A 26,375-nucleotide genomic window follows, 5' to 3' on the forward strand; every position below is an offset into this window, starting at 1 on the left:
TCTTCAAATACTTTCACAACATCACTTAAATGTCAAACTTCCCAGGGCTTTCAGAGGACAGCCACGCGCTGGCGTCTGCGCGAGCTTGGGGACGGGAGGCCGGTAAGAGGCCGTGGCAGTCGTCCCAGGAGGGGCGCGGGGGCTCGGCCTAGAGCGGTGGAGGCGCGCAAGGAGCGACATGGAGGATCTCGGGGACTGGCTGAGGGCGAGCGGAGAGCGGGCGAGGGAGGATCGCCGGCTCGGGCGGCAGGTGCGAAAACAACCGGGGTGGACGGAGCGCGCAGATCGGTACCTGGAGACGCCGGGCACGACCAGTCACCTCCAACGCCCGCCCCAGGGGCCGCGGCGCCTCTCACGTCACTCTAGGCGACGGCGACGGCGCGCGTGACGTCACAGGAGCCGGCGCGACGCCTTGCGCGTCACTAGCGGCGACGGCGGCGGGGGCTTGTGACGTCAGGACGCCAACGCAGGGCGCCAGGAGGCTTCCGTGCCAAGCGCCGGCCTCGGCGCTCGCGCCCAAAGCAGCGGCGCGCTCGCTGGCCGGTCTGGCGCCCGGGGAGCTGGGCCTCCCACGGCCCGCGGTCCAGCTCTCTGGGCCGGCGCTGGGAAGCCGCCGGGACGCCGTACACACGCCAGCGCCGCGCGTCTTGACGCGCTACGTCGCCGGCGCCGCCACTTCGCGTAATGACTTCCGGGCGCCGGGGCCGCCATCTTGCTCGCGCGGAAGCGGCGCGGCTGGGTGGGAGTCCCGAAGCGGGAGTCGCGGACCGTGCGGCCGCCGCCATGCCGTCATCGCCGCTGCGGGTGGCGGTGGTGTGCTCGAGCAACCAGAACCGAAGCATGGAGGCGCACAACATCCTCAGGTAGTTGGGGCATCCGCCCTGGCCCAGCGCGCCCCGCGGACGCCGGCCGACCGGCCGTCCCTCCGGCCGACCGGCCCGTGCTGGGCGGTTCCGGCTCCCGGCCCGTGCTGTGTGGCGGCGGCCGCGGTTCCCGGCCCCGGTTCTCCCTGACCCGTGCTGGGCGGCCCAGGTTCCCAGGCGGGCGGTGCGCGGCGGCCCCCGAAGGACGGCCGAGAGGCCTCGCCGCCTCCAGGCTCGTTGGCTACAGGGCCGAGCGCAGCGAGGAATCGACAAAACTCGGTCCGCCGCGCGGTCCCCCACGTGTGCTTAGCGTCGCGAAAAATTCACATTCTGAGCCGAAATGTTTCCGGGTCGCTGAAACCTCAAACTGCTAGTAAACCTGAAAGGCTGATGCTGTTCGCGTCTACTTCGTACGCACGTCTGTGTATCTGAAAATCATGGCCTCTGTAAAATGCTCAGCAGTGAGGCGGTAAGTTGCAAGACGAAGGTTAGGGTCCACGAGAGGATAGGCCGGTTGTGTCCAGGGCGTGTCGCCTTTTTATCAAATATGGAAAACTTGCGCGACAGGATCTCAGGGTAGAACAAGTCGTAAAAACACGGAAATGGCCTATTTTAATTTCATGCATTTGTGTATTTGCTTCTATCTACATTTTTCAAGTCTCATGCAAAAAAATCCTTTCTCCTCCCTTGGAAAATCTCCAGTCGATAATTTCTGAACCACACGTGAGTTTGGTTTCACGTTTCAGTGCTAACTCCCCTTTTGTGACGCCGGTGTTGTATATGTTTAATAAAATTTTATTCCCGTTTGATAAATTTTTTTTCGTTCAAAATCACTTTACAGAATGTGAAATTGACACCTTGCATTACAGTTAAAGTTTGGTGTACATGTCAACTTTGATAGTAAAAGTTGAAACTGCCGTTTCTTCTGAAGTTTTCTTATGTGGACATTACAGGACAACCATGCCTCGCTGCTTCTACTACGGCAGTCAGCTTTGACTCTCCTGGGGAAATCAGAATTCTCCCTCGCCCCTCGTTTTTAATGAAGCTGGACGCACCAGGTGTCCACGATCTGCTAGTTATGAGTTTAATTCTTCCTAACATCTACCACACTGTCTGCAGTATTCAGTTAATGTTGTTTTTTGGTCTAGTGTGATAGGCTTCGAACCTTACAAACCAATGTGGAGTTCGTTTCTAAACTAGAATTTTTTTAAACTGTAAAGTTGTTTTAAAATTGGAAAAGTGCAAGAATTACAGTGTGCTGGATCTGATCCCCAAACTGCATTTATCTGTTCAGAGTCACTAAAAGTGGTAACTTTAAGGAAAAGATTGCAAGGTTCACGCTCCAGGAAAATTATTCAAGGAAAATAAAATTTAATGTCTTTAATTAGAATGACAAGTGATCTGGAGACCACCTCATTCTGCTGGTTCTGGCTGGTGATCCTTTATTTAAGCTCTTCTCTATCTGCATAACAAAGTTGGGGTGAAATCTTACAAAAGGAAATGTTTTTAAATTTCCTGTAGCAACTTTGTTAGTAAATCAGTTCCAAAGTCTTGCCTATCTGATAGCCCTGAGACAGTCACCAGCAAGATTTAAGCCCTTGCTTAGTTCAAAGTAACTGGCACAGCCTTGGGTCTCCTGCGGAAATGAGGGTGCAGAAGAGCCCCCAAATAATCACCAAGTAGGAATGCTTGTGTACTTTTACCCATTTTACTATTTTTCAAATTTACTCATGAGAAAAGTAGATTCAGAATGAGGGCAAAAGGAGGTAAGTTTAGGGTAACATACATTATTTGTATCATGAATGTGAAGTTATTTTAGACGTGAATCTTTAATTTCTAAAATGCTTATATTTGGGGGGTGTTTTCCTTTGTTAAAATGATAGTATTTGCTTGTTGCAAAAAATCCTCGCTGTAGAAAATATAGAAGATGAAGAAGATAAGGATCACGGTACCATTTTGGGGTACACCCTTCTTTCTGGATGTTCTTGCAGGCATCCGGACACACACTGAAGGGAGGCCAGAGCACTGTTAGGTAATCTCTCCACAGAACGTGAACATAGTTTGATTTCAATATTCATTTCTGCTTTTATTTTTATACATTGGATTTGAACATATCTATTCATGTTGAGTAATAGCAGTGGTTACAAAACCATGAGCCAGTACTCAGAGCAATCCTGTGCAGCAGTCACTTTGGTAACCACTCCCCGTAACAGGTGGTTGGTTTTCAGTTTTATAATGTCCACATTCTTGTGCCATTTTAAGTATCTTTGTACACTTTTCTAGTTATTTCCTTGGCATAAATTGCTGAGTCAAAAAGTAGGCATATTTTACATTTTCATACATTCTGCCAAACTGCCTTCCAGAAAAGTACCTGTTTATAGAATTCCCATTTCCTCACAATATGGGCATTATTTATATCTTTTCATGCTGCTGGGGCAAAAGTATCTCGCCCTTTAGTTTTAAAATTGCTGTTGAGATTGAACAACTTTTTGTGTCGTTTTCACTTTTGAAAATTATTTATGGCTTTATCTCTTTCGATAACTTACAGGGTTTAAAAGGATGTTTAAGAAATTTATATGATGGTTTTTGTTACAACTAGTAGAGCTTATAAAAGATTTAGAGACTTAGGCCTTGAAGATGATTGTGAAAAGCATTTAAAAATGGTACGATTAAATAAATAAATAAATTTTAAAAAATGGTACGATAGGGCTTCCCTGGTGGCACAGTGGTTGAGAGTCCGCCTGCCGATGCGGGGGACGCGGGTTCATGCCCCGGTCCGGGAAGATCCCACATGCCGCAGAGCGGCTAGGCCCGTGAGCCATGGCCGCTGAGCCTGCGCGTCCGGAGCCTGTGCTCCGCGTTGGGAGAGACCACAACGGTGAGAGGCCCACGTACCGCAAAAAAAAACAAAAACAAAAAAAAAGGTACCATGAGGGGCTTCCCTTGCGGTCCAGTGGTTAAGACTCCGAGCTCCCAATGCAGGGGGCACAGGTTCAATTCCTGGTGGGGGAACTAAGATCCCACATGCTGCAGGGCATGGCCAAAAAAAGAAATGTATAAGTGAAAACAGGAAAATTGTGTATGCAGTTTGGTTACAACTAAATAAAACTATGCGTAGGAAAACTTCTGAAATGAACTATCATAAGGAATGTAGTTGATCAAGCATGCGCGCTAGGTCATTTATTAGTGAAACTCAATTTTATTTTTGCCCCCTTGAAAATCTGCTCAGGCTGTATTTTTCTGAGAAGTCAAATACAAGTGTTAATAAATGTTGGCGTTTTCTAGAGCTAGTCATAATGTTCCCTGGGGTGATCATTTTTGATCTTTTGAGACTAAATTGTTTGAAATACTAGTCCTGGAGCCATTCAGGTTTTTTAAGGGGTGCAGGAAGACTATGTTTATTTCCACAGAGCCTCCTGTTCTTTGTACTCTGTGGATTAAGGTGTCCCTTTGGAACCAATTAATTTATTTTTTTGTTCCAAACTCTCTGTTAGAGGTCAAGGGGCCTGCTGATTTTTGGAAGCTGGTTTTTTTTTTTTTTTTTTTTGCTGTACGCGGGCCTCTCACTGCTGTGGCCTCTCCCATTGCGGAGCACAGGCTCCGGTCGCGCAGGCTCAGCGGCCATGGCTCACGGGCCTAGCGGCTCTGCGGCATGTGGGATCTTCCCGGACTGGGGCATGAACCCGTGTCCGCTGCATTGGCAGGCGGACTCTCAACCACTGCGCCACCAGGGAAGCCCTGGAAGCTGTTTTTAATCGTAGCAATTCAAAACAGATTTTAAAGAAAGACTTCTCTAAATTACTGTTTTCAATCATAATTTCCTGAGCAGTTTGATTTTGGGAAGATGAGCAGAGAGGCTGCAGATGTGGAAGAAAAAAGGTTAGAATCAGTCTCTTGAGCTCCTCTGTGCCAGGTGCTTTGCAAATGCCATCTGATTTCGTCCTCACAACTCTTAGGATGTGCACACGTACACAGGTGAGGAGATAATACCCAGAGCAAGAAGCCCCAGCTCATGAGTGACAGCAAGGATCTGGCTACAAGGGGCTCCAGTGCTGACGGATGAGTGACAGAACTGATGGGATAGAACACGGGCTGGAGGAGGATCTAGGCTGCGGGGAGTGCGACAGTCAGCTGAGGTCCTGTGATTCTCCGATTTGGGGTGGGGCGCTCAAGTCTTAATGTCATGAGTAGAGTATGTGGACTCTAGCCACACTGGGATGGAGGTACTCAGACAGCCTCTCCCAGAGGGGACTGAGTCTCAGGGCTGCTGGGATCTGAACACAGGATCTGAGTGAGCCCAGACGGCTTGACACAGCACTCTCCCAGACGGTGCTAAACTCTCCCCTTGTCTTGAACACATTTCCAGAAGCCTCTTGTTCTAAACCAGGGAGGGATTGTCCGCTATCCCCTGCGGCCCCTTTGGCTGCATTTTTGATACTTTGTTTCTGGGTACACTTGAGGAAGGTAAACTGGAAACTATCTGGGGAGGTGGAAGATTTGAAATTGTGTGTATAAGGTTAGAAGAGGTGCCTACAGGGGACACGTTTGCCATCATAGATTTTAAGGGACTCTGCATTGTTTTTTTGCTTTTTGTCTTCAGGAGGCAGAACTAAGACCAGAAGGCTTGGTTGGAAGAAGGTAGATTTCTGTTTGGATGTGAACATTGAGACGAAACTGGGTAGACCAAGCATGGTATCAGTTCCAGCAGCTAAAACATTTTCCCCTGCCTTAAGGATCATCATCTCCAACCTTCTGTAGGTGAGAACAGGTCGAGCCCAGGGAAGATAGTTGAGCGGGTTCACCATGGTTAGTAGCGCTTAGGGCAGTGCTGGGACTGGAACAGCTGAAGTACCAGATCTTGAGGCCCTACTCTGCTGGCCCTGCACCCTGGGGAGGCCGACAGTGGCCGGCAGAGCAAGCTGGCCTTCGAGAAGCCAGGGTCGAGGAAGAGCTGGCCTGGAACAGGGACATCTAAGCAGGAGCTCTCTTGGGCGCTAAACAAAGTGGCACGTTTGACAAGCTCCATGCGTGGTGATCTCATGCTGAGAGGCCTTTTGTTTTCTTCTTGACCTATGGGAGGGTGAGAATAAAATAAACCCTAGAAAACATTGGGAAGTGCTTAGGCTGACGTTTTACTAGGGGTGACATCAACTTTACTGGAATATTAACATTTCAGGAAGTTGATCTTCCCAGCTTGTGGCTATACCACAGTGAAACTGCAGGCAGGCGTTATAGTGTGATGGTGCTCGAGCAGTTGATCTGTGTTGGGTAAGCATGAGGTCATTGTGTAGCTAGAAACGGCTGATTAAGCAGTGGGCGATTTTACCTGTAGTAAAGGTGACTTATGCTCGTAAGCATCTTGTGTCCTACTCAGACACAGGTCCTACTTTCAGAAGGTTTGCAGTGGTCTAGGATTTCAGTCTTAGCCACAATAATGCTTTGAATTAGGTTAATAACCACACTATAGAAAATAGAAAAAAAATGGCATAACCCATACTGTAAATTTGGGTGTTTTCTTTTTTTTTTTTTTGCGGTACGCGGGCCTCTCACTGTTGTGGCCTCTCCCGTTGCAGAGCACAGGCTCCGGACGCGCAGTCTCAGCGGCCATGGCTCACGGGCCCAGCCGCTCCGCGGCATGTGGGATCTTCCCGGACCGGGGCACGAACCTGTGTCCTCTGCATCGGCAGGCGGACTCTCAACCACTGCGCCACCAGGGAAGCCCTGGGTGTTTTCTTGATTGGTATTCATTTTAACTTTATTATTTTACCTTTAGGCATCAGGATAACAACTGAAACAATTCTGTTTCCCAAAATTCAACTTTTTTTTTTTTTTTTTTTTTTTGCGGTACGCGGGCCTCTCACTGCTGTGGCCTCTCCCGTTGCAGAGCACAGGCTCCAGACGCGCAGGCTCAGCAGCCATGGCTCACAGGCCCAGCCGCTCCGCGGCATGTGGGATCCTCCCGGACTAGGACACGAACCTGTGTCCCCTGCATCGGCAGGCGGACTCTCAACCGCTGTGCCACCAGGGAAGCCCCAATGTTTTTTATGATAGTGTAATCTTTTCTATAACTTAACATTTCTGTATCTTAATGTGTAACATAATTTCTATATTTTTCTGATAGATTTTTGATACCTATAAAGACAAGTTTGATAAATACTTGTCTGGAAGATTTGTTTAACATACAAAATAATTGGCCCCTGAGACAAAGCCTTTCGGTGGTCAGCAATATTTTTACAGCGCTCAGTTCTTTTATGTGAGAAACACATCGTCACTGTACATAGTCACACACAAGATGGGCTGTTTTGTCAGTTGCATGAGCTTAGAAGAAACAGGGCTTCTGTTGTTAACTAGCCTTTTTGCCACTTGTGACCATTTTGTTGGGGGAAGAACAAACTGGGTTTCATTTTGTGTGTGCAGTTTAAATTCTTCTGCCAGTAAATTCCTCTTTTGGGGTTTCATTTTATTTTTAAATATGCTTGAGTAACATTTCAGGCAGTTAGGGAGGGCAGTGAGGAGAGGGCAGCTGCGGCCCCCCTCCCCCGACGGTTTCTAGTAGGAGAGACCTCACCCAGCCTTTCAGAGACCTAGCAGGCATCCTCTTAGAAGCCCTGTTAGGGATCAGCCGTGTGGAAAATGGGCCCAGGTTATCTTTGGGGTGATCTACTTTTAGGGATATGGACAGTGTTTCACTTGGACACCTAGCGCACGCCTCAGCCCCTGTTGTGACAGGAGGTAAGGGAAGGAGATTGTCCACCCGGGCAGTTCAGGCTCGCTGCCCCGGCAGGAGGCAGGGGCATGTGAGACCCTGTGCTGGGACCTCTCCACCTAGGGCCTCTTGGGAACCCTATGGGCAGTTTTTCAGTGGCACACATGTCCTACGCCAACCCCAGGAACACCCTGGGGTCCTGTCTGGGGCCTGCATTACGGGGTGCAGGATGTGTTGGGAGCCCCCAGGCACCCTGTTTCCCATCACCCCCAGCCCCACAGCTTTGCCATCTCTGCACTTCCCCCGTCCTGTGTCCTGGAGGGTTACCTACTTTGTTCCCACTCCCAGAGCATCTGAGGAGAGGGATTTAGGTCTGTTTCAATCACTGCTGAATCCCCAGCACATATAGTAAGCTCCAGAAAATATCATTGGATCAAAAATGGAATGGCTAACCTGCCACCAGTAGAAGTGGTGGTGGTTTTTCAGTCTTAAAACTTTAGCCATTGGGGATTTAACAGTCTCCTTTGCTGCTGCCTGGCTAAATTAAGACTTATTCAGTATATATTTCATTAATGTATTTCAAGAGTAGTTGTGCTTGGGCTCATTTTAATAAATTTGAACTTAGGTTTAAGAGTTGGGCTCATGTAAATAAGTTCTTTAATTATGAGTAAGCATCTCAAAGGGATGACTGAGATGTAGAAATACTGATTTTTTTTTAAAAAAGTGATGGAGGAACTGTGTCTAAATGAATCTTTCACTTATTTTTGTTGGGAAGCGTTTTGTTTTTCCCACTGTTCCCCCAAATGATTTTTGGGACCCCTTTTGGAGCAGGCTTCTTGGGTAGCTAGCTGAGAAAGGTGGTCTCAGCGTGGTTTCGCATTCTGACCTGTAAAGGCACTCTCTCTCACACATTTAACTCACTCATTATTTGGTTTCAAATGGCTCGTTTTAAAGCATCCACCAGAAGACAGGCCTTTCTCCCAAGATCTTGTGAACAGATACGTGGCCTTTGGAGACAGGCCCGGCGTGGCCCCAGGAGTGTGTCGAGCAGTTGGATTCACGCAGTCACTGTGTCGCTTCCTGGCAGGGTCACACCTTGGGCTCCCTCTGCAGGGACTGGACTCAGCTCCAAGCCCTCAGGGACCTTGCTTCTGTGGGTTAGTGTTTTTCCATAGCACACGTTCCTCTCTCAAGGACCTGCTCCCTCCAGGGTATTTTTGGGGTGAGGGGCTTGGCACTATGAGGATAAGCTCTCTGTTTCGGGCAGTTCTTGTGGAGTAGTGGCAAATCATGAAGCCAGCAAGACAAGCGTGGCCCACTGCTGTGTGTTCCCATGGCGCCCGTGGCCGTGACCTGTTCCCGGTCACTGTCTTGGGAGAGTGTGACCCCCGCGCGGCTGTTGTCAAGGGGGTCTTCATCCCTGCCTTGTTGGTCCTTTGACAGAGAACATTTCTTTTATTGTACGTACCTGACCTGGTGAGGAAACGGGTTGGGTGACGTGGTCTGTTGGGCACCTGCTGGAGCCTGTGGGTGGAGGTGCCCGTGTGGCTGGGCCCTTGCATCCCAGCCTCCGTGTCCCCGGGGCCCGGAGCTGCACGTAAACTGGGGCTGGGTTGGTTGTTGTCCATTTACAGCTCAGGTGGCCATGGCCCCATTCACTCCTCAGTCGTGCCTGTTGTCCCCCGTGTTCTCCATCACAGTGACCTCTGGGGCCTGGTTGAGGGCACAGCTCGGGCCTTCCAGGGACAGAGGGACATTACCAGCTTCAGAGGACTCAGGCAAGGTGTTTGACCCAAACCGGATGAGAAGTGCTTTAAAAACGTGTGTCTGTGAGGCTCTGTCGCACCAGGCGCAGTGGCTGCGCTCCTCGCGTCCCTCCCCGTTCTCACAGTGACAGCAAGTGACCTGTGGGTCCTTCCTGTCTTTTGTGGGAGGGACAGTGACTCTCGGGCTGGGCTTCTAGAAGTGCTGTGTCTGCTGGGAGAGACCACGGGTCTCGCTCCACAGGCGCTGGGGGCCGAGTGAGGTTTCCTCCCTTATTTGTCCGCCTTTCAGCAGAGAGGCATCGGTGCCCACGAGGGATCGGGGGAGTGGCGCCTGCAGACCTGGGCTTCCCCACGTGCTGGGACATGTGTGCATGGACACGTTCGCTCCTCCGTGGGCCTCCAGATGTGGCCAGACACCCCTGAGCTGCAATAAAATGTACAAAAAAGCTTGAGACAGTGACCGCGGCCGCCTCAGAGCCTGCGGGGCCGTGAGGAGAACGTCGGGGCTGGTGGGCCTGGGGCCTGCTCCCGAGTTGGCAGGCAGGGATGCTTCCACACGGACGTTTTAGTGATGTATAAACACGAGGTTAGGATGAGAAGGCCGTTTCACGTAGACGCTTTGAACACTCCCAGTGTTGGCTTTCACCGCTTGTGAGTTTGAGGGAACATGGGGTCTGCAGCTGGGGTCTGAGTGAGGATGGCGTTGGGGCCGCAGTGTGTGCGATGACCTTTCTTGCTTAGGGTGCGATTGTGGCTCGTGGACGCTGCCTGTCAAGGAGGTTCCCTCAGTTTATTAGGAGACACTCAGCCATTCCCTTATCTCTGGCCCTCGCAGCTGGCGCCTCGAGGTAGGAGGCCGGGGGAGTGTCCCTCTGCTCCGGGGCTCCGGAAACTCTATTCTTGGTCCTGGGAAGCCTGCATCACGGCAGCTGGAAACCTGGACAAATGGTTTCCTTCTAGAGACCAGGACAGGAGTCAGATGACAAGACGTTCTAGGTGAAATCTTCCCTCTACCACGTGTCTATCCTGTGGCCATCACAGACATCCACCTCGTTCCCCTACGTTCCAGGATCCTTTGTCTTCTGTTGGGATTGGCTTCACCTAGCTTTTGTGTAACGTGCTACAGGATTTTTTTAAATTTGCAAATAAAATACTTAGAGTTAAGAATTGAGAAACGTGTTCTTTGAGACCAACAAAATTGTTCATATAGTCCATTTCCCTTTTTAGCATATTGTGTCTCATTTAGTCCAACTGTGATTCTCTGTCGTTTTGTGTCTTTCAGCAAACGAGGATTCAGTGTCCGGTCCTTTGGAACAGGAACTCATGTGAAGCTTCCAGGACCAGCACCCGACAAGCCAAACGTTTATGATTTCAAAACCACATATGACCAGATGTACAACGATCTCCTTAGGAAAGACAAAGAACTGCATCCCAGTGGTTGCCCTTTAACCCTGTGTGCTTGTCTCTGACAGGTGTCACCTGTGGGCACCACTCAGGGGCACCTGTGAGGCAGGGGACGCGGCGGCCCATTTGAGGTGTGCGGGGTCACTGGGTTTCTGTTCTGGTGCTCACGGGACCGTCCAGAGGTTGGAGCCACTCGGGGCCGTGGGCTGCAGTCCACGTGGACACAGTCGGGGAAGGTTGTGATACGGTATTAGAGCAGCTTAGGTGAGGAAGGTGGGACCCTGCCATCCGTGGCTTTGCACACTGCAGGTAGGTGTGGGCGTGGGTGTGCACTGGTTCACGGGCGGCTGCCTCACACTCTGGTGCTCTTTCTGGAGGGGCAGCTCATGAGAGGGCCACATTGGGTGCCGAAGGAAGCATGTTAGAAGCAGGGAATTTGAGAGGACTTGACTTCCTTTCAGGAAGAGACAAAACAGACTTTGTCTGCTTCCTAAGACTCACGCGAAAGGAAGGTATTTTAAAGCCAGATTCGTGTGAATGTGACCCCAGGCTGTGGATATTAAAATCATCCTTGCTGGCTGGGTTTTGACCAGACACTTCACGGTCACCCCGGGCTGCTTTAAATTCCTGGGACACCTCATGTTACCATGAGTGACGGTGGTTCTCAGGATGGAGACCAGACACATCCCAAGCGAGAGGAGTATAGACACCGGGTGGAAAGCTTCCTTCACTTCGGCGTTCTTGCAATTGTGAATAAACTACGAATGTTCTCTGTACACCTATAGATTACTTAGCTGCGAGGGGCCCCGGAGGTCATTCCAGCAAAACGCACTGGACGCTGGTGGTTGCTGCACGCTCCACCCCGTGCCCGCTCCTCCCCAGCTGCAAGGGAAAACGTCGGGTGGGGGCATTGGGGCAGAAATGCAGGTATTTCTCGTCAGTGCCCCAGCCGGGCACTGATGCTGGGGGTCCAGGACTCACGCCCACCAGAACCAGCACCCCCCGCTGCCCCATGCAGTCCCAAGGCCCTCCCGGGGGTGTGGGAGCCCCAAGAGACCCTGCAGCGCACCTTGCGCACACACTCCTTTCTCAGAAGGCGCAGACCACGTTAGGAACAGCTCTGCACACTGCCGGGGAGATGCCAGCCGTGTCCTGGGCTCCGCGTGGCGGTGCCGTGTGGTGAGAGCCGTCCTAACCTTGTGGAGAGGCGCCAGCCACGGCCGCTCCCCTGGGAAAGCTGGGATCCAACTCCAGGCTTTCGGTTCTTGCACTGAAAACTCTCTGTTGATGAGCTTAACTTGAGACCCCATCTAGTGAGTTGGCCAGAAATTTCTTTGGGCTTTTCTGTAGGGTAAGATGTTACAGAAAAACCGGAAAGAACTTTTTGGCCAACCCAGTATTTTTTAAGATTATTGTTCAGTTAGCACCATTCGTTTTTTAAAGACTTAAACTCAACAAGAGAAACGACAACAGATAATGCACTTAGTCTGTACTCCCTTAATTATTGTAAGTTAGGTCTTTCACATCAGAGCTACTTCTGGGAATGGGCAGCATTTACACATTGTAGACCAAATCTGGAGGGATTTTGTGCGTGTCCCTGGTGGCTCTAAACGAAGGGGCAGAGCCCAGCCTCTCAGAACTCAGACTCTCCTCTCGGGGTGACTGTACAGGCCTGTGGTCTCCCCAGCAGCATCCAGTCCAGGGGATGGTTGTGCCTGCTGTCCGGGCCCGTGTAGGGGAGTTGCCTCCATAGACCCCCCCCCCCCCCCCCGCGTTGGCTGCCCTTCACGAGCCTCTGGGAGGGAGCCTTGTCGCTTTGCTGGCTTCACTTGGGTGGGATTTCTACCTTCTGGGTGGGGTGGGAAGGGGCAAAACAAGGCTGTGTCTGGCACTATGCTCAGCTCTGCCTGAGTCAGCCCTTGGCCAGTAACAGAGGAGCGTCTGCCGGCAGTGGGGGACGGGGAGTCCACTGGGACGCTGGCAGGATGCCAGGGGGTGGGGGGCCGGAGGCCTTGCCAACTTGGGCAGGGTTGGTGATCAGGCGTGGGGCAGGGAGCCCCGCGTTTCCCCACGTGCTCAGGACACAGCAGACGAGGTCAAAACCTGAATCTGTGGCATAGAACACCCAACATTTGCAGACGCGGCTTTTGTGGCCACAGTGCAGAGCTAGGAGAATACTGCAAGATGGGACCCGAGGGCGAAACGACATGCAGCAAACGTTTGAGCTTTCAGGGAAGAGAAGAGGCCCCTTGTTGGGCAGAGCCGGGGAGTTGAGGCCAAGTGGCTGGCAGGGACAGGTGGGCCCTGGAGACGTCTGCGGGCTTTGCCTGGGCACCGCTCTGCCCTGTGGGCTGGGGCCTGGGACCCTGTGGCTCTCGAGCCCTCAGTGGGTTCTGGTCTGTAGTCGTTAGTAGCCAAGCAGTTTATTTGTTCATTATTTGGCTGTAAATAGGGGTTTTGCTTTTGGTTTTCTCGCCACAAGCAGGAGTGGGTTGGGTTGAGAGGCTGCGGCCTCGGTCCTGCGGTGACAGGTGTGGCCGCAGAGCACCTGCCTGATGTCGCCCAGCCCTGTGAGGAGCCAGACAGCCTGGTGAGGTTCACGTTTCCCTCCCCCTGTGGGAACTCTCAACGATAGTGCAGGAAATCTGGGTTCACCTGACCCTCCCCGGGCATGTAAGAGGGTCTTCTCTTCGGACGCCTCTAAGGCGGGAGCTGTCCTTGACTGTGAGACGATCTACCTGCTTCAAGTGCACGGCTTCGCGGGTCCACGGGGCTGTGCGCTCAGCAGACTGTAGGATGTTTTCCCCCCAGGAAGCCCCCTGGCAGCTGCTGGCCCAGCCCCGCCTGTGGCTCTGCCTCTTCTGGACGTTTCTGATCCACAGGTCGTACAGCACGGGTCTTTAGGAGCTAGCTTCTGCCTAACTTCCGAAGTTGAGCTGTCCTTTTGTCGTTGTCGTTGAGCTGTTCTCTTTTATGTGTAAATGTTCCCGTGGACCTTAAGTTTTTTCATCCCTTTGCCTTGGAGTCCTTTTGAATACAGAGCAGCTTCAAACTTGGTGTTCCGTTTGGGGGCTGTAGTGTACCTCCTGTGTCAAGTTGGTAGAGGCTTCCAGATCTTTCCATTTTCTGCCTGAGCCACTTTCCACACCTGAGCTTCCTCCCGGGCTCTCCAGCATCAGTTGAGCAGAATCTGCAGCTGAACCTCAGCCTACTTGGCGCACTTTTGGGGGAAGATAAGTCATTTTCTTCTAAATGTAAGACTGGCCAATCTGTGACCTAAGGAACAGGGTCCCTGGGCCCAGTCACGGAGGAGGGGCCGCCAGGAAAGGTGAGGCTGGCAGTGTCCTCACGGCTCCAGGAGAGCTATCTTTCCTTGGTTTTGGATAATTGCTTTGTGAGTTACAAAACCACTTGTCTTAAAAAGCAAGTGAATGTGTAGCTCTAAATATAGTTCATGTGATTTTTAATACATGTGACCAATTGCTCCCCAAACAGTGAGTTTCAGTGCAGATATAACTAACACTCGCCCAGATCCTGACTTTACCCTGTAAGTGGAGGCTGCGTGTTGAACTTGTATCTCGCATACTTTCCCTCTTTCTCCTGTGGCTCTTTTGTAATTAAATACCTCTGGGGTTAGATTGTTTTTTAACTATTTGTTTATTCATTTTCAGTTTCTCAATTTCATTGTCTTTTAGGCCTTAGGTTAATTTATGTGTATACTCGCTTCTCCACTGTGTAATTTTTGTTGTCTTGGAGTAAAAGGTAATAATAAATGTAATTTCTAAGAGTATAAATCCCACAGCCTCCGGGCCTCCATCCTGGGTACGAGGTTAGTGGACACAGCAGCTCCGTCCTGCTCAAGGCCCCTGGACTTTTCCAGAACCTTGTTCTTGGGGTCTCGTCAGACCCTCCTCGCCTTCTCTTGCTGCGTTCGGTGGCACGGGGTGGCTGCCCGGCCCTGCCCTGAGGACACTTCCTGCACTTCAAGTCCAAGCCCCTTGGGCTCCCACCTTCAGCGTGTCCTGCCTGACCCCCGTCGTGGGCGGTCCCTGGTCACCCTCACTGGCCCCGTGCGTGCCTGGCGTGAGCTCGCCTATCTGACCCCATCTCATTTCACCCTGGTTGGCAGCTGTGGTTTCAAGTGGTTACTGAAAACAGTGTCTGTTTAACACATGAGTGTGTTCCTAAGCCAGACACTGGTTCCAGGGAAACTCTGATCTAGTTTTACTGATGCTTAAGCTTTTGGATTTTAGAAAAGCACTCAGGCTTAAAATAAAAGTTAAGGCCTTCAGGTATTTCACATGTGGCCGGAAGAGAAGCTTGCATGTCTGACAGGCATTGCCCCGAGTCGAGCAGCTGGCTGCCCGAGGTGGCTGCGGGGTCCCTCCTGAGGCGACAGCAAGGCAGGTCGGGGTCCCCACAGCCTGCGGCAGGTGGGGTGCAGACGCAGCGTGTAGCCGGTGGGTGACGCCGCAGCCCGCGTTGGTGGGTTCACTTTGACTGGGGACCGGGGTGGCGAGGCCATTGCAGACCACGCCAGAGCTCCCGCCGCCAGCCTCAGGAGCGGTGGGGCCTCGTGACAGCTTGTGGTGCATCAGCTCTTCGTGTTCGAGGGTCCCAGCAGTCGCCACAACCCTTTGAGAGTATTTCAAGCCTAAAGCTCTTTGCTGTCAGCCTTGCTCATACCCAGGTGTGCTGAGGACGCCGCTCCCATGGCTGGTGGCTGAGTGTTCTCGTGACCACGCACAGCAGCTGCAGCGCCACCCGCCCGCCTACCGGCCTGCTCTTGCCCTGGCTTCGCCCCCCGGCTCCAGGGAGGAAGGGGCCCGATTCAGAGCCATGGGGGGCTGCAGTTGGGCCCCTGTGCTGCCCCAGCCCCGTGGCTCGAGGGAGACCTCTTGCATCCATGCTGCTTTGCCGTGAAAACACAGACTGGGTGCCTTGGAGGGGAGGGTGTCTCCATCCATAACAGGTGAGGGGTTGTCAGGGTTCCCTGGCGGGGGGGAGCAGTAGTCAGCTCTGGCCCCCTCCCGTTGGCACCTGGCATGTGTCTGGAGTCTGAATTTGAGGTGGCCGTGGCCTGTGGCCAGTGTTGGAGGGCTGGCCGGCCGGTGGGAATCCGGATGAGCTGTGTCAGCTCCGAGGTCGGGGGCCGGGTGGGCATCAGGAATGCCCTCCCCCCCGCCTCAGGGCAGGGCTTCTGAGGAGGTGTGGGAGTGGGCTGGGCGGGCCTTGCCGTGGGCGGGTGTGGGTCTAGGTGCCAGCAGCGCGTGGGTACGGCTTTCCCCCTGGCCCTGAACCCTGACGGGGTCCAGCCATGTCCACCTCGGCACTGACCGCTCCTCATGTGGATGGGGACTGAAGGAGTGCGTACACCAGCGGCCTTGTGCCCAAGCTGCGTCGCCATTAGGTGCCCCAGGCTCCTGCCCCCGAGATGCCCCGTCCACACGTGAACCTGCACCTTCCTGATGCCATCCTCTAAAGCGAGGGACTTGAGCAGGGCGTCTTTGGGGACACACATCCTGGAAACTAGAGAAGCACTGTCATGGGGGCCTTCAGGGAGGGTCTGGGTCGCACGTCCGTGTCTGAGGGCAGGGCCTCTCCCTGGCACGCGGTTGGGCTCGAGGAATCTGGCCCCAAAGCACCATCTCCGCGGACACTTCGTGGAGCATCTCCCTGGTGCGTGGGCGTCACCTGTAAGCTCCTGAACTCCGCCGTCGGCCTTTCCCTGGCTCGTGTGCAGGAGCACAGCCACCCCACCCCAGCCCCATCAGGACAGGCAGGGCGTCACCATGACCACCAGAATAAGAACGGACAGTCTGTCAGGACAGGCTCTGCCAGGCCATGTCGGGCAGCCCTTGGTGTGTCCCAGGTAGCTGGGGACACTCGGCAGCGCTCCTCCTCTCGGCTGCTTCCTGCCTGGGAGGCTTGCGGCCCTTCCTTCCTCTGCTGTGTTTCTCAGAGGCCTCTCGACCCTGGCTGCTCCCGCGGGTCCCCACGGGGAACCCTGCTGGGCACAGGTGGGTTGGTTTGCAATGACCACTGGCCTCTTGGGCCAGCCCCCCACCCTCCTTCCATCTTAGCCAGACGGTTTGGTTTCTTGTGCAAACTGCGTGGTCTCGAGAACGCCAAGCTTGGCCAGGGCTCGGCAGGGAGCACGGGGGGTCATCCAGGGACGTCTGGGTCGGTGGCCACCCTGGGCTTGGTGCTGTTCCTGCTTAAATCACTCAGTAAGTGGAATTTCAGTGAGGGTGGGGGTCATTTTATTTTTCCTTGAACTCACAGTGTTTGGGGTGGATCTCGGGCACTGCTTGGAGGTGGGCGGTAGGCAGCCAGGAGATCGGCACCTAGAGCATCACCACGTTGTTCCCCCACCGCACCCTCCCCACCCCCCCGCCGCCCTGTGATGTTTGGGATTTAGTCTGTTTTGAACCATTTATGTAGAAGTGATTTGGTATTTGCAGACTAATTCATGATCTGAGGGGTTTTTCTCAAAAAGTAAGTAAAACGCTCCAGCCTAGGACTCAGGTTTTCTCTTTTGTTTTGAGATCAAAATTTTTATGATGTCACACAGCTGGAGGGTAGGTACGTGTCTATTTGAAACAAAACACTAAGACTAAAGATATTTTTCCCATTGCATTTTTATTCAGCCAATTTATTAAAATATTTTCTTGAGCTTCCTCTTAAATTTAAATAAATGTAGCATTTTACCCTATTTGGACAAGTGGTCTACCACTTTTATTTATTTTTAAAAATAAATTTATTTATTATTTTTGGCTGCATTGGGTCTTCGTTGCTGCACGCAGGCTTTCTCTGGTTGCCGCGAGCAGGGGCTACTCTTCGTTGCGGTGCGCGGGCTTCTCATTGCGGTGGCTTCTCTTGTCATGGAGCACGGGCTCTAGGCACGCAGGCTTCAGTAGTTGTGGCACACGGGCTCAGTAGTTGTGGTTCGCGGACTCTAGAGCACAGGCTTCAGTAGTTGTGGCGCACGGGCTTAGTTGCTCCACGGCATGCAGGATCTTCCTGGACCAGGGCTCAAACCTGTGTCCCCTGCATCGGCAGGCGGACTCTCAACCACTGCGCCACCAGGGAAGCCCTACTTGTATTATTTAAAGTCTGCTAAAGCCGCACCTGGTTAGACGGTGTTGTCTGTCTCTGCCATCTGTCCCCTTCAGGCTGACTTAAGGCGGCTTCTGAGGTCGGGTTTCTGAGGAGGAGACATTGGACTGGAGGGTTGCAGAGTCTGCTTTCTGGCCGTCACTGTTTTGTTTTGTTTCTAACACCATTGTGCAGGGAGTGTTTCCTTTGAAGAAGAGGGATGGCGGGTTCTTGCCTCCCGGGCCCCAGGCCCCGTGCAGAAGAGGCCGGGCGAGCAGAGCCCCTAGGATGCTGCGCCCGTCCCGGGAGGGCTGGTGGAGGGGCCCTGGTCGATCAGACGGGTGAGTGTTCCTCGCCTTCCGGTCCAGGCTGTGTTCTTGGCGGGGGGTGGGGGGGATGGCAGCTGCCCTCCGGGGGGCTCCACACGACCGGGACGTGCTCTGGAAGCCGGGCCTGTGACTAGTGTGTGTAGAACATGATTACGGATGAAACGTATTTGCTACTTCCCAATTCATTTTTTGCTGACTTTGGCCCGACCGAAGCGACCTCGCTGCCTGGTTGCAGTCTGGGGAGTTGTAGTCGCTCCTCTGCTTCGGTTTGTCCTGCCCTTTCCTGGCTGCCTGTGGCCCTGCTCTCCCGGCCCCGGCCCCACGGGCGGCTCATGAGACAGGCTTCTGGTCCCTGCGGGCCTCAGGCCGTTTGGAGCACCCTCTCTGCACATGCTGCTCAAGAGGTTTGTTTTTCTAATTTTCATCATTCTTTTTCTACGTGACCCCTGTTCCAAAAAACGGCCCAGTTATGCATCCCGTGGCTCTCTGCGCTGTCCTCCAGGGCGTCCTTTGTGCAGCACGTGTGTCTGAGGCACCCAGTTTGTTCTTAAGTTTTCTGTCTGGGGATGTGGCCGTTTCACAGACACGAGGTTGTCACCCGTCCTGCCCCCCCCAGTGGCCAGTGACTGTGCTTCTTGGGCTTGTGCTTTTCACGAGGCCTATGAGGCTAATGGCTCTGACACAAAACCCTGGGGGTATTGTGACAGCAGACTGTTGGCGGCACAGGGAGGGCATGGGTGAGGGCTGGACCCGTGCAGCCGCGGTTGGTGCCCATCTGAAATGAAGGTGGCGAGGTTGTCGTTAGGTAGTGAGGCTAAAATTTGAGCAAAATGATTAAATTGTTCCCAAGATGGGGTGGCCCATTTCCCTGCAGAGCTGCGCATCCACTCAGTGCCCAGGAGGCTTCATGTGTAGGGAGGGAGCTCCTGGCTGCCTCCCCCTTCCCCGGGACGGGCACCCCAGAGGGAAGCCCCACAGGTGGGCAGGGCTCTGAGTGGATTCTTGAATCCAGCAGAGAAGAGCGCAGGGCCGCTGAGCAAGGGTCCAGACTCCTGGATTTGGAGTTGGGAGGTCACCGTGGGCTTCCAGAGGCACGAGGTCCTGCTTACCTTGGTGCTGTGCTCGGCCCAGTGGGTTTGCGGAAGCCCCAGCTCTTGCCCGTGGCTGGCCAGTGGTCACCCGTCCAGGCCAGCGGGGGGCTGGTCCTTGTCTTTGAGGACCTTCCCCCAGAGGCACTTGGGCCCCTGTGTGAGGGGTTTTGCATCTTCTGTTTCAGTTGGATCAAGCTCAGTACTGGAGGTAGAATTAGGTTGGAGGATGCCTGGGATGAGCGTGTTCTGGGGCACAGCCCACTTGGCCAGCTCCAGCCGTGGGATTTGGGTTCACACCCCGGGCTAAGCCTCGAGGCGGGAAACACCTGGTGCCGTTGGGGGGCAGAGGTGCTGATGCTGAAAGTCCCTGGGCTCCGTTTGGTCAGCATCCGAGGAACAGCTCGGACGAGGGCATCCTCTCTCGGTGAAGCACACACCGCAACGGTCCAGCCAGGGCCTGCCCGAGCCGCCCCCTGCCCACTCCATTCCCAGAGCCCCAGTGCGGGGGCAGAGCCGGGCTCCCGGGCCTGGCTGTTGGGAGAGAACACAGGTGGTGGCGGCCGGCGGGCCTGGGAGGCCACTTGCCGGAAGCGCCTTCCCGACAGGGCTCGGCTGGCGCTGCCCCTGGCCCCCCTCGCCCACTTCCTCGGGGTTCTGACTCCACCTGGAGATCCTGCTTCTGTTCTCGGTGTTCCGAGGCTGTCTCTTCCCAGGTTTGTCTCCATCACGTGCGCTGGGTGATGTTTGTGGGCGACCAGGCTGAGGTGTGTCACTTCCGACCCTGGGAAGGGAAGTACTTCTGTCCCTGGGGGAGCGGGAGCCTGGCCGGTCCTCAGCAGAGGCCTGGGCCTTGGGCTGGGAGGGGACGTGGGGGCGTGGGCTCCACTGTTAAACCTCCGAGGGAGCGTCTGACCCCGTATGTGGGTTCTGTCGGCGCCTCACCCCTGCCCTGGAATCGGCCCATCCGTCTCCTCACTGGTCTGGCCCCAGCCTCTGCCCTCAGCCACCTGCCTTCACAGGGGGCATCTCTGCTTTGATCCCAGGTTCCCAGCATGGGCTCCGCGCACCGGGGCCTGCTCTGTGCCGGCCTGGCCCCCTCTGCCCACCTCCCGGGCCCTCCTTGTCCGACGGGAAGCAGAGCCGCATCCTCGCCGAATCCCCCCACATGGCTGGGCTGGGGCAGCAGGAGGAATGATGTGCTTGCGCTCCGAGGGCTCGGGAAGGCGTTGCCTCGGGCGCCCAGAAGTCACGTCTGCCGGACGCACTGTCAGGCCCGTATCTCTCAGCATCACTGTTGAGACAGAAGCGTTCAGCTGAACCTGTTTTCCGTGCTGAGCACACGTATGTAGGATGAACTCGTGGTTGGGGGCTAAACCTCACATCTGAGCAGTTGCCTTGAACTAGAGCAGACTGGAGCCCTCGGGCACCCGGGTCAGAGCAGGTTCTGCCACTCCGGACGGGCAGCCTCCAGGCCCAGGTCCTGGCTCAAGGCCGGTCTGTGGTCCCTTTGGGTGCATCTCAGACCCTCCGGTATGTTTGCCTTTTGCCCTTGAACTTTGGACACAAGCCCCCTGTGCCTGCCGTGTTCCCCTCAGGACAGTCCCTGGGCCCATCCTGAATCTGAGTGCCCCCCGCGGGGTCGCTCCAGCAGGCTTGCCGGTGCTCATGTAGCAGTTTCGAGAGCACGTGCTCTCCGCTGACAGGGTCTGCATCGTTGGATGGGTAGGACCCCAGAGTGTTTCAGAACGATCCTTTGTTGTCGTACTTCCTGTGGCAGCAGACAGAACCTCTCGTCTTTCTGGGGCCCCCACTCCTGAGGAGCTGCGGATCTGCACCGCAGAGGAGGTGCCCACGCCGCCCTTCATCTGTCCCAGGTGAGAGGGGGAGACCCGCCCTCTGAAGGTGCAGCGGCTCCAGGCGTGAGCTGGGGCGCATAGCCGCAGCCCAGGAGACATGGGGCAGGGGCAGGGGCCCAGACACCGTGTTCTCTGCCTGCACTCACCTCGGCCTCCGTCCGCGTGGGTTGGGCTCTTGAGCTAGCTTTCCCCGCCTGGGGGGTTTATTTCTGACAAGCGTGTGAGCTCAAAGGGAGGCCCCAGCCAGCTCTCCCTCCCTAAAGGAGGCTTCCTGCCTCGGCAGGTCGGCTGGCCCTTTACCCACTGTGGTCAGCCAGGCCTGCCGCTGCCTCTGGGCCCAAGGTTGCTGTTGGCTGGGGGAGCACCCATGTGGGGTGGGAGTGGTTCTAGGGGCCTAACGTGTCCTTCCCACCTGGCAGGGCCCCAGGGGGTGGTCCTGGCTGCCCAGCTCCCTTGCAGCTCTGGTCCACGGGCTTGGCCTTGATGGGTTCGGTGCAGATGCCTCGAGCGGCCGGGGCCCTGCTGCCTTGGCCCCTGCAGGTCGTGGCTCAGCTAGGAGTGCTCGGCCCCTGAGTCTGCAGCATCCCAGCCTCCGTGGGGTGGGCACGCCCCCTGCCTCCCTCCCTCCCTCCCTCCGTGCACAGAGCGTGGGCCTTCCCTCAGAAGCCAGGCCCTAATGAAGGCTCTGTCTTGGTGGCAGACAGCTGTCGCCATCTTGATCCCCACTTTTCCTGTCTCACCCTGGTGTGAGGCGGGAGTTCAGGCAGGTCCCTGGGAATCCAGTGTTTCGTCGTTTCATCCTCAAGGACCCACACCCGCACCCAGCATGCGCTGTCCTTGGTCCTGCCTCCCACGACCTGGGCCCTGCGTATCCGGGATTTGCCAGAAAAGAGTCTCAAAATGTCCCTGTTACTCCTTCCTTGTTACACTGATGAAGGTGAGGCTTTGATCTCTGAACTAGGCCTTTTGTCCTCAGTTATGTGCAGCTGACTTTCATTTGTTACATCATCTATGTGCATAACTGAGGGTCAAGGAAAGAAGGAAGGGGCTTTGCAAGACTGCTGGGGACCCTGAGGAGCCCCCCGAGCACCTGGTGGCCTCCCCTCTGAGGGAGCCGTCACCGTGAGCCTTGGTGTCACCTGAAGCCGGGCTGTCTGGGTGGCCGGTCTTGGAGCCACTGTGGGAGTGCAGGGAGCCTCCACCACCAGCCCTGCACCACGTGGGGCCTCCCTGGCCTGTGTCTTTCCGCCGGACGTAGATGCCAGGTGTCCGAAGGACCAGGTTCTGGGGAGGAAGACCTAGATGTAGCCGCGCAGCCGCTGTGGGCAGCCAGGAGGCGGCAGGGCCAGCCCGGGGACGCAGGCCAGCATGAGGTGGCCGTGGTTATTACGCTTGTCTAAAAAATGGCAAGAACCAAAAACGCCCCACAGCTAACAGTCAAGTGTCTTTTCAAGTGAAAACTCTTAATTAAATGTATTTTAAAAGCCGTTTTCACCATCCAAGAAGGTAGGAAATGTATTTTGAGTAATACGAGCTCATTGAAATAAACTCTCATAACTTAAAATCTGGGAAAGACAGTAAATGTATCCCTCAGAGTTCCTAAATCAGCTCATCTGTGTCCGAGTAGAGTGGACAACATGCTTGTTTCAAACTATCCAGAATGACCCTTAGAGACCACGGGCTTCGTCTTTGGGGCAGTGAGCCCTCTCCTGGGGCCGAGGACACAGCCATCGGGGTTGGGGGTGGGGGTGGGGTCCTGTCTGGAGGGTCCCAGAGGAGGCACTTCCAGCTCAGGGCCACCTGCTTGGCACAGACCTTGACTGCGGGACCTGTGTGGCCCATCCGAGCTCCGAGGGACTCGGCCCTTCCAGGTCCTGGGCCTGGGCTCCCCTCACTCTGCCCTCAGTTCACCCAAGGCTTCTCCCTCCTGGACGCTCTTCGTGTCCTCCCTTGGGTGGGCTTCCGGATTCTCTCACTGCCATGCTGAGCTAGGCTTGGGATTGGGTTTCCAGGTTAGCTTTGTCTTTGCCAAAGGGCTTGGGTTCAGCATGAGCGTTTGCCAAGACTCTGCAGGACGAAAAAGGCCATCAGTGACTTCCTGGCGGCCCAGTGGTTAAGACTCTGAGCTTCCACTGCAGGGGGTGCAGCTTCAATCCCTGGTTGGGGAAACACGGACCTGGGAGAAGGCTGCAGACACTAGGTCTGCTTTCTGGAGAGGTGTGGGTCCAAGGGCAGCCAGTAGGCTGGGCTGGGGGCGAGCACTCTCACCTGACTTGTCTCCTGCGGGATGGGGGATTGCGGCCCAGCCTGCCCCCACGTGCCTCCGTCGCCCTGATGCTCCTGCTGGGGGCGGGGGGGGGGGGGGGCGGGTGGCTGCGCCTACGCGGATGCTGGGGGGGAGCGGGGCCTTTATCCAGAGTTCCTTAACTCGGGCACTCAGCTACACGCAGAATGGCATTTTACACATGCTGGACAGAAATAAGAGGATCAAGCCCCGGCCAGAAAGGTTCCAGAACTGCAAAGATCTGTTTGATCTGATCCTCACCTGTGAAGAGCGGGTGTACGACCAGGTGGTGGAAGGTAAGCGCAACAGCTGCAGCGCCAGGCCCTGTGCCGTGCCCTCTGTCCTGCTGTGCGTCCAGCGCCTCTGAGGCAGCCGGGCCGTCCTGTGCGTGGTGTCTGTTCCTGGCCCAGGGCTGGAGAAGGGTTCCCGGTGCGTCTGTGGGCTCCGGCAGGCGGGGGAAATGGGGCAAGGCCACAGAGAGGTGGACAGAGGGCCCCTGACCTGTGTGGGCCCTGGGAGGGGGTGGGGGCAGGAGATGGTGGCCTTGGGGCTGACCGTGTTCACCAGGGCAAAACCACCTGTGCCAGCCAACAGCACAGTGCGGGCTCAGGGCCTTTGTGGCACAGCAGGAGCACGTGTGGTGCAGAGGGACTAGGGCCTGGTGCCTTGTAAGTGAGGGTGCTGTCAGCTGCTGTCCCGCGGGACAGGCTGGAGCTGGCAGGTGTGACCAGGTGGCCTGGGGTCCAGCTTCATGAGCGCGAGCTTTCCTGCGGTCCCAGCCGTGTTTGGCGTGAGGCTCCTCCCGGGGTTGGGGGTGGGGGGGAGTGCTCGGCCTGGTCAGATGCTCTGATGTTGGTCCTTAACTGCATCCCCGAAGGAAGGCTGGGCAGCGCACAGCCTCCTGCGCTCTGTTATGAGGCCTCTGACTTCCGTCCTCTTGTCACGGTCAGATCTGAATTCTAGGGAGCAGGAGACGTGCCAGCCTGTGCATGTGATCAACGTGGACATCCAGGACAACCACGAAGAGGCCACCCTGGGGGCGTTCCTCATCTGTGAGCTCTGCCAGTGCGTGAGTATCGGGCCCTGGGCGGGCCTGCGTCGTGCACACAAGGGCTTCAGCATGAACGTGACGAGCACACCGCTCGGTTCACGGTCCGCTTACTGCCAAACGTTAAAACCCATAAATGCAGAGGTGCCCACAGGTGAGAGTCACCGAGTCAGCTCTGGCTAAAGAATGCACCTTTGAGCGTTTTAGGTTGATTGCAGGGGTGAGTGACCTGCCGGGGTCTGGCTTCTGTGGAGATGGCTCCCAGGACTTAGGCCCCCTGCCAAGACCCCAAACAGCTAGAGGAGCCCGGGAGCCCCCAGAGATGGCGTCAAAGGGCTCTGGCCCTCTCTGCCCCCGCACTTCTCATTCCAGACGTCCAGCCCTCCCCGAGTGGCCCTGGGCATCTTCCCTTGTGCAGGAAACCCCGAGAGCTTTTGCAGCCACTGTGCAGCTGTGCTCAGAGCCAGACATTTCCTCTTAGATGGGACAAAAGGACCGACCCAACTCATATGTCTGGTCATATCTTTGGCCTGTGGCTTCTGCATTTAGGCCAACTAACTGTGAGTGATAGAAAAGTGAAGAAAACGAGGCTTAACCAAGAAGTCTGGAGACAGGCAGGCCTGGACGGGTTTGCTGTGTGAGGGGCCCAGGCCCCTGCTCTCTTGTTACTTTGCCCGGCACAACTTCTGTTCCCAAGGTGTCTCATGGTCCAGGGTGGCTGCTGAAGCTCCAGCAGTTGTTCCCATGGTCTGGCCATCAGGCAAAAGACAGGGCTGAAGGGGCTGACACGTCCCAGAAATAGCACACGTGACAGCCACTTGGGTCGGGCTGGCGAGAGCTTGCAGAGGAGAGGCACTGCTCGCAGGCCGAGACGGGGGGCAGCGAGGGGCCTCGGCCGCAGGCCAGCCCCTGCCAGGACAGGCGGGCTGAGGAGCTGGCCCCGGACCACCCTGGGGCTGTCCCCTGGCAGGGCCGCCTCCTTCCAGGGCGGTGGTTCTCCACCAGGGGACATCTAACCGCACACACGGTGGGCCTCACAGCCGGGAGAGACGCTAGTGGCAGCTGGCGGGTGGGGGCCACAGGCGCTGCTTAACCCGCTACAGTGCACGGGACGGCCCCTGGGCTTCCTTGCTGGCTGACCGGGCCCGCGACGGTACTGTCTGGGTCGGGTCTGCTCATTTTCAGGGTGGGGGCAGTGCAGGCGGCGAGCGTCTGCAGTGCGCGTATGTGTGGCATCTGAGGCCACCCGCCCTGCTGCAGCCGCTCCGTGTCCCGTCCCTGTCGGGCTCCCCTCCGCCCCGCCCCGCCCTGCACGCACGGGCGGCACCAGGCCGGGGCGGCTCAGGGCGGCTCTCCTCTGGCTCCAGATCCAGCACACGGAGGACATGGAGAACGAGATTGACGAGCTGCTGCAGGAGTTTGAGGAGAAGAGCGGCAGGACCTTCCTGCACACCGTCTGCTTCTACTGATGGCCCCCGCCCGCCTGGAGCCACCTTGCTGAGCTTCCTTTTGTTAATACTTCTTCCTTCCTGATGTTTGTTTTTACCTTTAGGTATTCTGCCGATGGACGGACGGTAGCAGTGCCCAAATAATAAACTGTACATATGAAATGAGAAGATATACATAAACGCCAGATTACAATCAAGTGTTTCCCATCCCACTTTTACTCATGAGTGGGATATTGATTATAGTTTTTTTTCTTTAACCAAAAAAGAAAAAAATGGTTGATAGCACATTTGCCCCCAGCCATCTGCCTCTCACTGAGCACCCCTTTCCCGTCTCCCCTAACTGGCTGCAATGTACAAATCCCTGAATAAAGCAACAGGCTGTACTTTTTGGGAAAGAACCTGCCATTGTCTCATCAGTAGATGTTGCTGGTCGTCCTGGCTTCATCCAGAGTACCCTGCCTGGCCTGGACCTCCCGTCAGGG

At 55.3% G+C, this 26,375-nt stretch overlaps 1 protein-coding gene across 3 annotated transcripts; it reads left to right on the plus strand.

Moving 5' to 3' along the window:
* Positions 1-484: 484 nt before the first annotated feature.
* On the plus strand, positions 485-26,291 carry SSU72 (SSU72 homolog, RNA polymerase II CTD phosphatase). Of its 3 annotated transcripts, XM_073797601.1 has the most exons (7): positions 725-863; positions 5,464-5,621; positions 6,437-6,603; positions 10,618-10,761; positions 23,554-23,693; positions 24,348-24,466; positions 25,813-26,291. In XM_073797601.1, the coding sequence occupies exons 3-7, from the start codon at positions 6,470-6,472 to the stop codon at positions 25,912-25,914; spliced, it is 639 nt and encodes a 212-aa protein (XP_073653702.1). In that variant the 5' UTR covers positions 725-863; positions 5,464-5,621; positions 6,437-6,469; the 3' UTR covers positions 25,915-26,291. The 3 variants fall into 3 exon arrangements, with proteins under 3 accessions (XP_033701213.1, XP_033701209.1, XP_073653702.1); XM_033845322.2 differs by lacking the exons at positions 5,464-5,621; positions 6,437-6,603 and having other exon boundaries at positions 485-863; positions 25,998-26,291; XM_033845318.2 differs by lacking the exons at positions 5,464-5,621; positions 6,437-6,603 and having other exon boundaries at positions 489-863.
* Positions 26,292-26,375: the final 84 nt, after the last annotated feature.

This window comes from Tursiops truncatus, chromosome 1, assembly GCF_011762595.2.
Source record: "Tursiops truncatus isolate mTurTru1 chromosome 1, mTurTru1.mat.Y, whole genome shotgun sequence".
NCBI lineage: Eukaryota > Metazoa > Chordata > Mammalia > Artiodactyla > Delphinidae > Tursiops > Tursiops truncatus.

Bases quoted from the DNA above. Each gene is read 5' to 3' on its own strand.
- SSU72 (XM_033845318.2), top strand. From the start codon at position 685: ATGACTTCCGGGCGCCGGGGCCGCCATCTTGCTCGCGCGGAAGCGGCG. The intron at 864-10,617 runs GTAGTTGGGGCA...TGTGTCTTTCAG, and splicing joins GAGGCGCACAACATCCTCAG to CAAACGAGGATTCAGTGTCC. The intron at 24,467-25,812 runs GTGAGTATCGGG...CTCTGGCTCCAG, and splicing joins TCTGTGAGCTCTGCCAGTGC to ATCCAGCACACGGAGGACAT.